The 17500-nt window shown below is 43.8% G+C and overlaps 2 protein-coding genes across 4 annotated transcripts in view; one reads left to right on the forward strand and one right to left on the reverse strand.

Moving 5' to 3' along the window:
- Positions 1-3954: 3954 nt before the first annotated feature.
- On the reverse strand, positions 3955-5443 carry kctd12b (potassium channel tetramerisation domain containing 12b). The gene has a single exon (XM_080841349.1). The coding sequence runs from the start codon at positions 5325-5327 to the stop codon at positions 4467-4469; it is 861 nt and encodes a 286-aa protein (XP_080697475.1). The 5' UTR covers positions 5328-5443; the 3' UTR covers positions 3955-4466.
- A 5030-nt stretch (positions 5444-10473) lies between these two features.
- The window catches only part of LOC308366901 (ribose-phosphate pyrophosphokinase 1), a 9349-nt gene continuing 2322 nt past the window's right edge, over positions 10474-17500 (forward strand). Inside the window, exons 1-6 of one of the 3 annotated variants that reach the window (XM_080840691.1) lie at positions 10474-10508; positions 10641-10766; positions 11671-11860; positions 15146-15244; positions 16941-17065; positions 17240-17413. In XM_080840691.1, the coding sequence (XP_080696817.1) occupies positions 10498-10508; positions 10641-10766; positions 11671-11860; positions 15146-15244; positions 16941-17065; positions 17240-17413 (725 nt within the window). In that variant the 5' untranslated portion in view covers positions 10474-10497. The other 2 variants (XM_080840692.1, XM_080840693.1) reach the window with 2 other exon arrangements.

The following is a 17500-nucleotide window of genomic DNA, read 5'->3' on the forward strand; positions in this document are numbered from 1 at the left end:
AACACAGAATGCCATGGTTATACATTTTTTGTAATAACACTTTTATGAACAGTTGACCAACTTGAATATACATCCAACAAGTATTCTCTTTGAATTTTTACATAGACTGAGTAATTGACTGCATATTAAAGTAAAAAAAGCAAGTTTTTTAACTATGATGATCTAATACCCTTCATTTTGTTTTAGAAACCACCATTATTTTGAGGCCAACCTGCCGTCCTTAGATGCAGTGAGTTTGCTGACTAGTGAGTTTCAGTACATTACGCGGCTAGGGGATGATTAATAGACATAGCCTCCCTTCCTGTCACTACACATACACCTGCTGTGGCCAGCTTGCACCATGGAAAACAATAACTAAACAAGACAAATATTGATCGCAAAGAAATATGGATCCGTTGGCAACTGCTTTTAAACTGCTTTTAAAGTAGCCTTGATGAAATAATGGAATCGATCATTACATACTTTATTTACAGCTTTTGCCAAGTCGCTTGCTGTGCAATTTAAGCATTAAAATATTAGCAAATGAAAGGCAATGATCAGTTGTACCATCTTTTTACATTTCAAAACAACGTTCTGTTTTCTTTCTAGCTCTTTCTGTGCCTTGTTTGTGGTGACACTCCAAATCCCAAAACTCGTGCTGTTGTTACTAACAAGGTGATAATCAATGGAGGCGTTGTGTTCATCGTACTGACAGCAGCTTTAAGAGGTCTTGGAATACACACACACACACACACACGTTTATGAGTACCCTTTTCCCAATGGGCCAAACCCTTTGATCAACTTAAAAAAAACAAGGGCAGGGTTGTCTGTTGTTTGAAGGAGCAAAGGAACTCATTTTGATTTGTTGTGTGTGTGTGTCGTTTTCCGCATTTCGCATACATCTATCTGTGTGGATAGGAGGGTACAACTCAAGTCTAATTACTGAGATTAGTTGCAGCGATACAAGTGCTTGGTAATCAGCTTTGACAGAGCCTGTTATATGTTCGTCCTTGTTTCTATTCTGGCCCTTTCTACGGTCAGCCTTTGAAGTGAGTGTAGAGAGGGAGCCCAACGAATGAGCACAGGAGAGAAAGGGGTGAGTCAGAAGAAGGGAGAGAGGAAATGAAAAAGAGTGAGTGAGAGAACAGAACGATAGAGAAACAAGTAGGCTATGAGAGAGAGAGAGAGAGAGAGAGAGAGAGAGAGAGAGAGAGAGAGAACCATCTGAAGACCATGTGCAGGAAAGAAAAAATAAACATGATAATCTGGTTTAACACTCCAACCAATTGTTTCATGCAGGCTCTTCCTCTCTCTATCACACCATATCCATCTCTCCTTTCCCTTCTCTCTTTCCATCATACAGCCCTTCATCCCTCTCTCTCTACTTCAACCATACACTGCTCATATTTACATACCTCAAAGAGATAAAGTATAAGGGATTACCATGTGACAGATTTTTAATAGCTCCCATTCACACTGGCCAAAAAGATTTACATAAACATATTTCTGAATAACAAATACTGAAATGTTTAAATCCTCCACGACCCAAACAGAGACAAAGCAAAACTGAAAATCACCCTCCTTCATCTTTGAATGGTCAATGATAAGAAAAACAGAACTGTTGTTAACGTTCAGCCACATACAGTTGAGGTTATCCACTGTATTTTTTTTTTTATCATCGTAAAGCCTAGTTGCAAAGCTCTACGATTAATTACATATTCTACAAAGCACTTGATGAATAGGTAGAAAGAATAATAAACCAAAAAAAAAGAAAGAATTCGAATATAGTTTTTTTTTTTTTTAACAAAAACTGTGGTATGAACTACTTCAAAGATGACAATAAAGATTTTGTTTTTTAACTGATTAAAAGTGATTTTTTGTATTCATGTTTGGGACTCTAGAAACCTAAAATGTACTCTGCACACAAACACCACTGTGAACAGATGCTATGTTGATGCTATCCCCAGGCTTCGGGCAATTACAATAAATGGCATTTTCAATAACAAGCGATGTTATGCGTGTCTTGTAATGTGGTAACGCAATTATTTAGTCTTTATGAGGACGATAACCTCAGGCAAAGGGTGAAACATGTTGTTATTGTTATTGGATGTCAAAATAATAAACGATGAATGAACACACATTCTTGGAACTGTGTGAATGTGTGTGTCTGTATATATGAGCTAGTTCCACTGTGCCGTTAATGTGTGTGTGGGTTAATTTTACTGAGGTAAAGGATGCCGTTGTTGTCCTGAGGGGATGACCTGAAAACATTATTCTCTTCCCTCACTGCAAAACTTGTTTTAAAAGTTTATTAAAAAATGTAAATGAATAAAGTAATTTACCAGCCCCACCGCTGCTACAATGGAAAAGAGAAAAATACTTTTGAAAATTCTCTTCGTAGACTGTACTGAAGTTATTATCACAACACACAGAAGTAAAACATCTTTAAACAGAATATCATTTCACTCTCGATGTACGAGTGAACAAAAGGTGATTCAAAATGGCTTCTAGCCAACAGAAGAGGCTCTGAGGCCAACCATCATCTAGTCTGAATGATGGCTCACAGCAAAATAATTAAAATGATAATACTAAGCAAGTAAAAATTCTTCCTCTTTGATCTACCAAACCGTTACATTCATGATGAGAGGAACAGGAAAAAAATGAATATTTTAAACTGTATTTGTGCTTGTGTATGTGTTTCCGTGTGTGTATTTGTATGCGTGTGTGAGTGTTTGTGTGTGTAATGAACAGTTTACATCTCCTGCTCTGTGTGTGGGTGATTAGAGTTGTGAACGCCTCATTGCACAATCAATACCAGCAGTTCATCAGCAACAGAAGGTAACCAAGGGGCCTCTTTCTCTGGCTGCTTCCAACAAGACATCTTGATCCCTCTTCTCTCTTTCTTTTGTGTCACACAATATGCAGTGTGTTTGTCCGATCGCATACTCACACACACACTCTCTCACTCACACACACACTCTCACCTACATGCAAACATATACATTGTGCGCACTCACATACAAATGCATGCATGCAAGCACAGACACAGACACACACACACACACACACACACACACACACACACACACACACACACACACACACACACACACACACACACACACACACACACGATTTAAACAATATTTGACTGTGGTAAACACCTATGTGATCAACCACTAGTACAGTTCAAATGTCTCTATAAGAGAAAGAGAGAGAGAGAGAGAGAGTGTGTGACGTGGAGATGCCTCTTCAGACTGAGGGTGACATTCTCTCTTTTCTTGCTTAGCACGCCCAGTAAGATCTGTGTTCCCCCGTATCATAGCAACGACTGTCCTTTATTTACATGAAGCAACTGGCCACATTTTAAGATCTGACAGATGGGGTCCACCTACTCCAAAGAGATCGGGGGTGGTTCGTAAAGGTCTGCTTCTCCTATTGGTTTAAAGCATTTACACAGCTTGAAAGCTTTGGTCCCAGACACATTTTATAGATTGTCGTTGAAACTATAACAAGCCAGAGACAGGCAGAGAGAGAGAGAGAGAGAGAGAGTAAGAGAGAGAGAGAGAGAGAGAGGGAATAAGAGAGGTATAGAAAGATATAGACATAGAGAGCAGCACCTCTTGTGCATGTCGGGATGCATGGCCGACTTTCCCAGAAGAGACAAGAAAGAAGAAAAAAAAACATTGGTGAGGTGTCCCAAATATTTGGTAGTGGGATGAGAAGGGCTGGGTCGTGTGGATAGTCCCAGCCGCTGGGGTCAGCACTCACGCCTCTAAGCCCTTTCGACGTGGCTCGTCTGCCAGTTTTGTTTATTTGCTATGCTTGTTTTTGTTTGTTTTTACACACACACACACACACACAAACAGCTGTTAATACAGATGAACTCTGAACCAAACCAAATGTTAGCAGAGAGAGAGAGAGAGAGCGAGAGAGAGAGAGAGAGAGAGAGAGAGAGAGAGAGAGAGAGAGAGAGAGACAGAGAGACAGAGAGACAGAGAGAGAGAAACAAGCTCACTGTCACATATTTTGTGCTTCCAACAAAAAGGCCAGGAGAGTAACCATGTAACGAGTAAACAGGTGATGGTTGCAGGATGCAGTTTCTCTGTCTGAGCCAATAGGAAGGGAGTAGGTAGGTAGGCAGAGTCACGTCTGGGAGAGAAGGGCTGGAAGAAGAAGGCAGACATCTCCCAGCTGCAGGTCAAAGGTCAAGCATCAGGTGGGCACAACCAGAGGACACTCAGTAGGCAAGCTACAGGGAAGGAAGAGGAGGAGGTCGGAGGGGGTCGGACTTGAAGGTCCGGAGCTGAATCGTCTAGGACCTCCAGCCACAGGACTAGGACTAGGAGAGCGAGCTGTCGAGGATGTAGGGGCTGGAGGGGAAGAGAGTCACGGGAGGGGGGTGGTGGTGGGGGGTGGTTGGAGGTGGAATGTGGAGTGCAGGGGGCTGGAGGCTGGATGGGGGGGGGGGGATGAAGCGTCTTGTCTCACTCACGGTAGAACACGTATTCGGTGTAGCTGGTCCAGATCTTGTCGTCGGTCTGCTCGTGGGCGAAGGCGCAGGTCCCTGTGGAGTTGCAGGCCACCATGTGAAAGCCGGCGTCGGCCAGCTTGTCGAAGGCCTGCTCCAGGAAGGTGAACTTCAGGTAGTAGCGCGACGTGTAGCGCTCGGGCGGCCTGTCGGGGTCGCGGCTCTCGTTTAGCGTATCCCCAAATACCTCCTTGGCCAGCGACGTTTTGCCGCACACCATGATCCGCGCCACGCGACGGAACTTGGCGTCCGTCTGGCTGTCGCGGCCCAGCGTGTACGAGCCGCGGTAGCCGATGGTGATGAAGCCCGAGCGCTTGCCGTCACTCGAGCTGCCGGGCACCAGGCTGGCGCAGGCGGCCGCTGCCGCTCCCAGAGTCGCCAGGTTGCGGACGGCATCGGTGCTCGGGGAGGACTCCTCGGGGTCGCTCTGGCAACCGTCGTCGCCCAGCGAGTTCTGCTTGCTAATCTTGGGCGCCAGGATCTTGACGAGGTCGGGCAGGTTGAAGAACTCGGCCTCCCGCTGCAGCCTGCCTCGCTCTGGGAAGTGGTCGGGCAGCACCAGCTGCTGATCGCGCATGTAGTCCAGGATGTAGCGGAAAAGGAAGCCGTCGCGGTCTACGAAGAAGCGGCCCTTGGTGTCCCGTGCCAGTCCCTTGGTGCTCTTCTGGCTGAACATCTGACCCAGCAGTGAGTCAGGCACACTGGTGAGCGTGGAGTAGCGTGTGATGTACACCTGGCCCCCGACATTCAGCTCAACGATCTCCGGGAAAGGCACCTCCTCTCCGGGCAAGCCGCTGGCGTTGTCAGGCAGAGCCATGGCTGAGGCTTTGGTGTGTGTCCCAGTGTTTCCTCCTCACCCACAGATCACTCTTACAGTCCTGGACAAAAGAGCGAGGGCCACCACTGCCCCTGTCTCAGATCTCAGTCCCTATACTTGACTAACCTCTTGCACAACTTTAAATGCACAGCAGTGCGGGGGGGACGACACACAATCTACCAGCCAGCGTTTTGTTAAGGTTTTCCGGAGGGTGTTATGGGTCTAAGCTGTTTTCCCCATGTAAAAAGGTGGGTGTTATCATTTGAGAAAAAGAGCGAGAGAAAGTCCTAGGGTACAATCCGATAAAAGGTGCTTTAATGCAGCAGGCTGCTCCAGGATCGGATTTTTGAACGCTACAGTCCTCAGTGGCACGGAACAAACATAAACTCGACTGTAGTTAGGTTCGGTCAGCGGATCTTGGTTTCTTCATACAGGGCAAATGTAAAAAAAAAAAAAAAATCCGTCATGAATGGTTCAACGCAGGCTCGAATGTGTTGCTAAAAAATACACTACACTGAGAAGAGTTTCTAAACTGTGATGGGTCAAATCCTAATGCGAAGCCAGCCTTACCCTAATACTCATCACAGTGCACTCTCAATTTTTGCTTAACGCATTACAACCTCAAAGTAAATGAATCATCAAATAGGTAGAATATGCCCTTTGACGATCACATTTAGCGAAGCAAAGAAACGTCGTTCAGATGGTAACTTGCCAGGGCTCTGCTCCGTATCACAGGAATTGTGGTAATCCGTACTGGAAGATCATACCAATCCCATGGACTGCAGGATTATACCAATGACTACAAATTTCACCAGTTCGCTAGTGCCAATAAAAAAGTACATAAACTTCTCCCAACCCTCCATTGTTGGGATAGTCGCTCGTTTCGTGAGACAGCCAAACCTTCTGCGATGCACCCTCTGCGTTCCTCTCACTCCGACTCCGAGCAACGCGGCTCGTAATACTCCTCTTGCAAACTCCACCTACGTGATAGTGACGTCGCTTCATATCAATCCCCTCTATGGGGCTGACGTTCACTTCCAATCCCAAGCCCCCAACAACGCTGTCCTACATATTCTAAACAGGGACACACAAAATACACCCCCCTTAAAAAGAAAATAAATAATAATAATGATCGAAACAGTTATTCCCTCGTACCACGGAATACCAGGCTCAAATTGTGTAATTGTAGGAGAAATAGCCCAGTCTGCTCTACGTTTAAAATATTTAAGAGAAGAACATATAACTTAAGATATTTGAATGCAAATAATATTCTAAACTATATCGTGTCGTTTTTGGCATGATGAAAATCAAATTATTGTTGTTGACATTGTAATTCGGCCGTGTAGGTTTACGGGACAATAGTGACACCTTGTGATAGTTGGTTAGCAGTGAACCGTCAAGATGGGCTGAAATTATTTTCGGAAGGTGCATATCTAAATTGTTAAATGATTTAAAATCAAGAAACTACATACAATAATCATAAGGTGCATGACAACAAATGTGAAAAAAAATGTTGTCCTAGAGACGTTCCAGTTTTAGAAATGTAGACCTACACACACCCTGGATTTGTGTATCCTGCAGAAATCAGAATTTCCTGTTTAGTTCACTGACAATTCCTGAGACAATTTCAGAACACAAGCAGTGCTGCCCCAAATGCAAGGCAAATACGGAAGTCCAGTCATATCTTTCAATAATTTTTTATAAGAAACCGTGTTTGTATATTTTCCATGCAGTTAGAGGACTTATTTTTTTTTTTACCGTCTAGCCTCCCTCCATGAATCCCACAATCATGTATGCTCACAAAGGTACTTTAGGTATTTAAGCTACATCAACAGGCCTAATAAATCAGCACACTGGACACATATCTATGAATGACACAAACGTTTAACGTTTTTATTTTGGAGAGGTGCTTCTTGTACATAAAATTGAATGCACAAGATATGTCCAAAAAGTCACCAGTGAGGGTCCAAAAAAGAGAGAACTGAACACACAATTAAGTGGAAATTATGACCCACCAGACTTTTGACTCACCTGTCATCTGTCCTGTCAGCATGTCCTGTCTGTGATTCAAAGTGCCTCCCATAATCTCCATCACTTTCTTTCTCCCTCTCCCTCCCCCTCCAGCAATTGCATCACATATTTCTGAAACCTTGTTTATTAATTTCTCTGTCATTACACTATGTATTTAAAGGATGCCCCAAAGTGCAGTGAATGCATTGCCATTCTCTCTCTCTCTCTCTCACTCTCTCTCGTTCTCGCTCTCTCTAACTCTCTCTCTCTCTCTCTCTCTTACTCTCTCTCTCTCTCGCTCTCTAACGCTCTCTCTCTATCTCTCTCTTTCTGTCTCTTTCACACACATATGCACGCACCCCCTTTCTCTCCCTCCCTCTCACTCCCTCTCCCTCCCTCTCTCTCTCTCTCTCTCTCCCTCTCTCTCTCTCTCTCTCACTCTCTCTCGTTCTCTCTCTCTCTAACTCTCTCTCTCTAACTCTCTCTCTCTCTAACGCTCTCTCTCTATCTCTCTCTTTCTGTCTCTTTCACACACACACGCACGTACCCCCTTTCTCTCCCTCCCTCTCTCTCACTCTCTCCCTCGCTCTCTCTTTTTCACACATATAGACACACGCACGCTCTCTCTTTCTCTCACCACTGATGTGCTGGCTGTTGTCCCACAGGTGCAGCTGGTTGGCGGCCCAGGCCGAGTGCCTCTTAGGCAGGCAGGTTCAGAGGGGAACACAAAGGACAAGGCTGGCCTCAGATGAATCAGCCTGGACATGTTCCAGAGTGTAGTTTTTTTTTCTCTTTGAGGGTAATACTCTGGCATAGACATCCCAGGTCAAAAATCACAGCTGTGAAGTCTGGAAATATCTGCATTGCAAACAACTGAATACGGGACAAAGCTACTCACCATAATTCAACAGCGTTTTCCATGAAACAGGCAGGGACAGCACATCCCATTACAGGGGCGTGACTAAGAGGGGGATTTGGATAGGGTGGTTAAACTATCACAAATGGGAATATGATTCCTGTGTTTTCTTTACAAGAGGCTGGTGGTGGTGGTGGTGGTGGCTGACTAATTTTTTCTGCTCAACTTAAAAAAAAAGGTCACATCCCTGCACAGACCTCTCAACCTGTCATTACTAATTTTGTACACTGATCCCCAAACCCTTGCTGAGACAAAGCATAGTCCTCACATTAAAAAAGGATTCTGTGTATGTAGTATGCTTCTCCCAGGGTGCACTACAGTGCGACACAAGTGCACACCTCCTCCAATAACGTAAAACTGGAGAAGACGGTGACTTGCTGATATAAATATCTTTTTTTTTAGCCGTGAGTCAGGGATACGGTGTCTTATGAAAAATGGAGGAATAGGATGTGTGAAAGGGGCATGCATGTGTGTGTGTGTGTGTGTCTTGAGGGGGGGGGGGGGGTTAAGGGGGGTGTAGCTAGGGCTGTGTTGCTGAAATGGACTATTCCCACAGGAAAGCTCTTCCTTTATAGTACCAGTCTAGACAGGAAGAACTTCCCCAAACCACGAAGCCGGCCAAACGAAAATAACCAAAGTGAACAAATACAAAACGAAACATTTGCTTACACTGCTTCACTATGTACACTTTGTTTGTGTTGGAAAAGCTTTATAAATAACAGTGAATCCACACAGTGTCAACAAGAGAACCCAAGCTTTACGACACTGGCCACATCATCAGTCAGTGGATCACTCTACCATTGCAGAAGACTTAAACAGAGAAACTATATATTTTATTGATGTCGCATCAGCATGTTAACCCCAGATGGCTGGTGACACGCTGTTCCATGACTTGTAGGAGGGAGTGATGGTCTCCCATGACAACACATGAGCTGGAACTATAGCACACACTCTCAAATGTGGAGAATGTGCAATGGGTTCTTACTGCCATCTAGTGTTTTTCTCTTGCCATAATAGAGTTTCTTTGGCAAAGCGTATTCAATGGCAGATTATCAGAAGGGCTCTGACACTCAAATTAACTTAGTTAATTTACAGTTGGATGTCATAGCTACCCTATTCTAATTTCCAGTACAGCAGTGATAAATAGATATCATACTTAAACTTGAGGTTACTTTAATAACCAAAAGATCAGTCAGATCCACACATCCAGGTAAGAAGATAAGCTGTGTATCAAATAATCACTATTGGTGAACGGGACACAGCAATAGCATACCATACTTTTCCACATGCACTCTTCTATCTTCACATGTTCGACTATCTTTACACAACCTTGAATAAGCCAAGAATGTTCAGAGAATTACAATATTCATGAGCAACCTTGGAATGTGAGCTTGGAGCAGATTTCTCTAGTCTACATTTAGAGACAAACTGTACTTGAAGCATGAGGTATTGGTTCATCCAGCCTTTAATAAGTGTAAAACTATGGCCATGGCGTGTGTGGTCTTCCAATGATACCCTTTCTCACCTTCATGTCCCTCAGCAACAACAGCCTGCATCTGTGCTTCCAGATGCCACCAACCTTGCAGTGTGTCTTCTGCTAAAACTTATATTATTGAATGTATCAAATTGTCCGTTTATTGATTAGTCAGTGATATAGCTAAAAAAGGTGCCTGATGCTCCTGGTGCTTCTGGTGCCATGTGCGCTCTGCATCAGAAACAGTGTTTCAGCACCAATGGACCACACAAATCACCTAGGCTGCCTGCCTTACATACAACTCCACTGTAGTCCTTGATTTGCAAGGACACCCAAGTTTGCCTAAATATTAAGCTTTACATGTAGCCTATATTACCTCCAGATATATCAATTTGAGTTCAAATAATATATACCGGCAGCCTTCGATTAAGATATTGGCCTATACTGGTGTAGCCTATACAGATTAATATAGTCTAAACCTCAACAAATGTTTCATTGTCCAGTTTACCTTTGTGGAATCATGTTAAAATAGGTAAAGTAGCTGGCAATTGTACGCGGTCTGTTATTGATCAAATGACTTGTCAACAATAATACTCCTCTTGAAGTGTTTTTGTCTATATTTGCCTGGGAAAGTGCCAGAGAGGCTGTCATAGAGCGGCCCTGAATTCATTCCGGGCACGAAAGAGTGCTTTATTGACGTCACCACGCTACGGGGGTTGGGCTAACGGGAGATCTCGCGCGCAACAGTAGAGGAGCGCGTGTGAACAACGATGGCGGAGAGGTAGGGAAGGTAGCAACCTTACAGGGTTTGACTAACAGATGAGCAACAGCCCAATTTATACTACATTTCCTAATTGTGGAGAAAGAATACTTTGTTTTTATTAAATTGACATTCCCGAAAAAAACTAAACAGGAAAATGCCGAACATCAAGATTTTCAGCGGCAGCTCTCACCAGGATCTTTCTCAGAAAATCGCAGACCGACTCGGTCTAGAGTTGGGAAAGGTCGTTACGAAGAAATTCAGCAATCAAGAAACATGGTGAGGAATCTGACATTATTTGTTATGCCGAAACATAAGCTGTAATCATTTAAACTAAGGTTAGCATCTCTTGCAATTGTGGCCACAAGTGTTGCTATCGGGTGCTGTAGCGCCATGTGGGAGATGGAGTTTGCCTTTGAGAAACCAGCGCCGCGAGTTAAAGCATGCGCCACCACAAGTCCCAGAATGCAAGATGATTGTAGGTCAACAGTTCGTGTAAGCTCACGAGTCTCGTGTGTTCCTCTGATGCGTGTTGTAGAAATGTTTCATCATGTTTGATCTCGATTAGTGTTTCGTGTTTATTACACTGTCAGTCAAAGTGCTTGCTTAATATTAAATTCTGTTGCTTTTAAAATGATGACGTCCTCAGAAGTCAATAAGATAATGATGTTGTGTAACTACTAACAGTGAGAGCGATTAGAAGTTTCCAGAGGCCGTAAACAAGGCAGTGATAACATTTATCTTATGTGCACAAGAGTGTGTGTCGTTATCCTTGCTATCAATAAATTGTTTACATGTGTGTCAATTAATTTCCATACAAATGCATACCACTTTGCCGATAAAGCGCAGTGATTTTTTTTGCACTTTGCCATACCTTTGAGGAAATTGCCATATCATTGCTTGCCTGGTTGTACGCAAATCCAGACACCCAACCTAGGCCATACAGAATACACACCCTTAGTGTTTGTCAAATGTGATTTGGTTAAAGAAAATGCATATGTTCCTAAGAAATACCAGTCATTCATCTGGAGGTATTATACATATAAATGTAGGTGATTAACAGCAATTTTTAAATAACATTTATTTTTCCTTTAGAGTTAAAGCATAACTATATAGGTACCATTATTTTTGGGGTTTTACTTCTTTTACCTGTGTATATAAATTGTTCTCTTCATGTGGCCAGTGTGGAGATCGGCGAGAGTGTGCGAGGAGAGGACGTGTATATCGTGCAGAGCGGCTGTGGTGAGATCAACGACAACCTGATGGAGCTGTTAATTATGATCAACGCCTGCAAGATCGCCTCTGCCTCCCGAGTCAGCGCGGTCATCCCCTGCTTCCCGTACGCCCGGCAGGATAAGAAGGACAAGGTGGGGGTGAGGGATGTTCACCTGAAATTACTATGTCACCTCCTTCACACTGACACACTCTCCCTAACTCATTCAGCTGGGTTCAAGTGAAGAAGAGCTCAGCCAAACGCATTCACTTGAATTGTACAGTGAGTGCAAGTCATTAGGTTAGTGTGAAGGTAGATTAGTCATACAGTTTCCATTCAATACCTTAATCCGATTGATTGATTGATTGATTACTCTGTGTGATGGAGTTTAGTCGGTCTGTTTTTGTGCCTTTTTGCCTAATGATTTCATGAGGATCTCTCGTGAGTAGCTCTCTGTCAGAGGTAAAGCCCTTCAGAACCTGTGTGTGTAAAGAGAAAGAGAGAGAAACGGGGACAATGGTGGTGGAATTCTTGTGGACATTCATTGCATTTTTCCGGATAATAGATTTTACACTTTTGGGGCATTAGTTGGGTACATAAATCTAAAAACAAAGCAGCCCAGAGGGAAAACATGGCGTTATCTCTTCTCCTGACGCTTTGGAGAGGAGGTCACGATCCTCCGACTCCCCCAGTAGCATTCAGTAGGGCAGCTGATAAGCATTCAGTAGCGCAGCTGATAAGCATTCAGTAGGGCAGCTGATAAGCATTCAGTAGGGCAGCTGATAAGCATTCAGTAGGGCAGCTGATAAGCATTCAGTAGGGCAGCTGATAAGCATTCAGTAGGGCAGCTGATAAGCATTCAGTAGGGCAGCTGATAAGCATTCAGTAGGGCAGCTGATAAGCATTCAGTAGGGCAGCTGATAAGCACTCAGGGTCTCACTCCTGAGACGTCCAGTGTTGATCTAAATGCACAGCTGATCCCATCACAGGGGTTTCATCATTCAGCGTCTGGGCTTCCATTCCCACTGAGGTTGTGGCATAAAATTGAATAGAAATCGAGTAGAATGCAGAAACTAATTAGTCTCTGCATTCTACTCGATAATGCTATTATCCACACACAGCATATTGCCAGCAACATCACCATCTCAGTGCAAGTGCTATACAAATAAAGCATTATTATTATTATTATTATTATTATTATTATTATCACCACCATCTCGGTGCAAGTGAGTATATGAATGATGCCTTGGGGTGGAACACTGGTGGTTAACCCGTGTAAGAGAGAAAGTGCTAATGAGTGCCGTGTAGGTTGTGGCCCTCTATGCATGCAGGGGGCCACGGTGCGGAGAGGTTCTTGTTCTCCCAAAGCATTCACAATGTCTCAGTACAACCATGGTCTGGTCCAGTTTAATAAACATGGGTGTTTTCTTGCACCACATGGTTAATAATAATAATTCATATTTATTAGGGGTGCAACGGATCAAAAAACTCACGGTTCGGATCGTTCCTCGGATCAGAGTCACGGATCGGATCATTTTTCGGATCAGCAAAAAAAAAAAAAAAAAATAGACAAGACAAATAAACATGTGGAGGAAGGGGCTGCTTAAATGCCGCGGTGATGAGCGGTTGTTGAGCCGCTTTCGGTTTCACTCCTGTCAGTGAAACACCGGGGTGATGTCGCTGTAAATGCGTGGCCATGCTCGATGTGTTTCCACTGTTGTATGGCTTTCTTGTGCCACAGTCAGTGGCGGTTCTAGACCATTTTTACTAGGGGGGCCAAGGAGGGGCCAGGGTTTAACCAGGGGGGCACATAAAAAACCCGCAACAAATGATATTTAAAGATTATAAACTTATATTACTTTAAAAACATATAAACATGTATAACTTAACATTATAAGAATAAGTGCAAGAGAGGTAGGGCCATACAAAATGAACAACAAGTCTTTTACAGTCATTTAACCCACCATGGGCAATGCTGAAATCACTGTTACAGATAGTACAGTGTGCAAGACTGTAATTGTGGTTTACTTTTATAAGATAGGGGTACGTACACCTTTGTATAGTCTGTTGTAAAATGTCTTAAATTTTCTTTTTGGGGGGCACTCTCCCTGTGCCCTGTTCCTAGATACACTGAACTGATTAATTTCATTATTGATTAATTCGGTCGGGAGAATAGATAAAAGCCCGCCCACACTGAAAATTAATTTGTTGACTTACCGAAACAGGTAAATCAGGATGCTCCTGAGGCACACACGCACACTGCCTCACACGCGCACAGTCTCTAGGTCCCTCTCCCTCTCTGTCGTGAGCGCGCTACACAGATGCTAACGCAGTTTGGATCACGTCTGTCTCGTGTGCGCGGTCTGGCTCGCTCGCTCTAGATTCCGGGAGATTTTAAGTAATTTGCGGGCATCAAGGAGTCGTTATCAATATGCGGGAGACTCCAACTTCAGGGAGACTTGGGATGTCTGTGTATTCACATAACATCTGGGAAAGTCAACAGGCATAGGATATTTCCATCTTATGGTTCTTGAAAAAAATCTTCTCTGCCTTCATGTGGCAGAAAAATCACCCGCTCAGCCGGTAGACAGTTGTATATCATCACTATGGTTACCACTACAGGCACAGGCAGACTACTAGCTTAAGTTTAAAACCCAGCGATCCATTAATGATAGGGAGCGAGCTAAACATTTAAATCGTAGCTCCTCTCTCCAACAAGCACCACACATGGCAAACTACAGTGCGCTGTTTTAATTTACCCGTGTGGAACGTTGCGTCGCATTAGTAACGCTTTTGGCGCTTGGTGTAAAATCATAATAAATTCACATTTTGTTTTATTTGGTCAGCATGGTCATTTATTTTTTCATAAATCAATCCGCGGATCATGCGTGTGCCGAACCGAAATAGATGATCCGAACGGATCACGGATCAATGATGATCCGTTGCACCCCTAATATTTATATAGCACTTTTCTAACACTCAAAGACGCTTTAGATAAGGCAAGCAAACAAGACAACACGACACAACTGAAAATAAGAAAGACAACAGATCAAACCAAAAAACAAACAGACAACAATAACTTAGAAAAAATGTGGGTCTTAGTAGAGGAGGGGAGGGAGCAGGGGAAATGATCAGGTGAAGGCGAGGTTGAAAAGGTGAGTTTTGAGGGACTATTTAAAAAGTGTTATGTTGGGAGCCTGACGGATGTGGATGGGGAGGTCGAATTGACCGTGTACTGTTCCTGCGTTTCTGTCTAATGCATTCCCTCCATTTATGAAAACATTTGTGTTCTTAATACATTCTACACCTGTCTCTGGTTAAATGAAATTCAGTTGATTTAATTCCAGTTTCGTTAAAAAACAAGTTAGAAACCCTTGTTCGATTCTTGCACTGTCGCAGTGGATGGGTTGGAATCGTAGCTAACCAGTCATCTGTACCCCTCTAGAGCCGAGCTCCCATCTCTGCCAAGCTGGTCGCCAACATGCTGTCTGTGGCTGGAGCAGACCACATCATCACCATGGACCTGCATGCCTCTCAGATACAGGTAGGCCTCTCCACACACACACACACACACACACACACACACACACACACACACACACACACACACCATCCGAGGAAGGAGCTTATTAGAAGGCCATTATGCAGGGTTTTAAGGTATGTTTTTCTAGGTAGCTAGTTTGAATAACACCCTGACGTTCATTGTAGTGATGTTTAGTGGTCCTCCAAAGGATGGATAGACACATGTTTCATTTATAATCAGCCACCTGGGCAGTTCATTCTGTAGTTTTGTGCTCTGTAGCCTTTTTTTTACAATGATACTTTTACAACCAACATATATTGCCAAAGTTCATCGGTTAGCAAGGCAGCATGCAGTGCATCGCCATTCTATTCTTTAGAAGGCACTCGAATCTCTTGCCTACTGGAGGAAAGTGAACAGAGGCACTGGCTACCCTTAGACTCAAATGAGGAAGTCCGTACTTACCTGTGACCAACATTTGTGTGATTGATGTGCTCAATTATTCAACCACCTGCTTACAGATGCAGCAAAACCTCTTATTGCTGTTGAATGGGAAGTGGATTTCAATAGAAAACCACCTGTTTAAAACCAAATGTCGTTGTTTAAATGTGTACCCCCCCCCCCCCCCCCAGGATAGGACTATTTTAGTAGGTGGTTCATAGTTCTGTCTTATAATTGTACTTGCTGTTTATGGTCAAGCAAAAAATGGTGTTTGATGTCTACTGTGTTATCTTTATAAACAAGTGGAACACATTGACCACACTTATTTTGCAACAGTGCACTTTCACTTCTTGTCTTACGCCGCAATTGAAGGGAAGCTAGACTTCTTGAACCTAAAACCACGTGATTCGAAGACACGGTTTAGAGTGCGGAGTAAAATGTCACGTAATGTTGGCCGTCACAATATTTTTTTTTGTTGTTGCACATTGTCAACGTATGATGCCGTCCACAATATGCTATGCAGACCAGTGTAGTGAAGTTGTGAGGAAACTATAATCCCCTGAGATTAGAATCTGGCCTTTTGAACAAGGGCATTCTACCAGCCAATTTTAAAAGTGACTTGGTCACAGTCCTATACTGTGTATCAGCTTGGTTTTGTTGTTGAAGTGATTTTAAATGCATGTTGGTCTGTCAGCAAATTGAAGACACGGCTTGCCTGATAAAGGCTGACTTCTAAAGCCGTTAAAGCATTGGATAAAGTAGAATGACATGCCTCTCTTTGGAACGCTTTAAAATGCTTCAAATCATGACGCTCTGTGTTCTATGGTTCTTCAATCATGACGCTCTGTGTTCTATGGTTCTTCAATCATGACGCTCTGTGTTCTATGGTTCTTCAATCATGACGCTCTGTGTTCTATGGTTCTTCAATCATGACGCTCTGTGTTCTATGGTTCTTCAATCATGACGCTCTGTGTTCTATGGTTCTTCAATCATGACGCTCTGTGTTCTATGGTTCTTCAATCATGACGCTCTGTGTTCTATGGTTCTTCAATCATGACGCTCTGTGTTCTATGGTTCTTCAATCATGACGCTCTGTGTTCTATGGTTCTTCAATCATGACGCTCTGTGTTCTATGGTTCTTCAATCATGACGCTCTGTGTTCTATGGTTCTTCAATCATGAAGCTCTGTGTTCTATGGTTCTTCAATCATGACGCTCTGTGTTCTATGGTTCTTCAATCATGACGCTCTGTGTTCTATGGTTCTTCGTCACGTGTGCAGGGCTTCTTCGACATCCCCGTGGACAACCTGTACGCGGAACCTGCCGTACTCAAGTGGATCAAAGAGAACATTCCGGAATGGAAGAATTGCACCATTGTGTCCCCCGACGCTGGAGGTGCTAAAAGGTTAGCACCAGCTTCTCATGTCCCCTCCTCTCCCTCCGCCCCCCTCTGCTTCCTGTGTGTGTGTGTGTGTGTGTGTGTGTGTGTGTGTGTGTGTGGGTGGCATGTGGAGCGTTTCCATCCCCTGTCAAGTGTTCTGTTTTTCCTGCCATTAACTTGTTTTTTCCTCTCCCGCAGGGTCACGTCCATTGCTGATCGACTGAATGTGGACTTCGCCCTCATCCATAAGGAGAGGAAGAAGGCTAACGAGGTGGACCGCATGGTCCTCGTGGGAGACGTCAAAGACCGCGTGGCCATCTTAGTCGACGATATGGCTGACACCTGCGGGACCGTCTGCCACGCTGCTGACAAGTGAGTGTGTGTGTGTGTCTGTGTGTGTGTGTGTGTGTCTCTGTGTGTCTCTGTGTGTGTGTGTGTGCCTGTGTCTGTCTCTGTGTG

Source organism: Sprattus sprattus, assembly GCF_963457725.1.
Source record: "Sprattus sprattus genome assembly, chromosome: 6".
NCBI lineage: Eukaryota > Metazoa > Chordata > Actinopteri > Clupeiformes > Clupeidae > Sprattus > Sprattus sprattus.

Bases quoted from the DNA above. Each gene is read 5' to 3' on its own strand.
- kctd12b (XM_080841349.1), bottom strand. From the start codon at position 5,327: ATGGCTCTGCCTGACAACGCCAGCGGCTTGCCCGGAGAGGAGGTGCCT.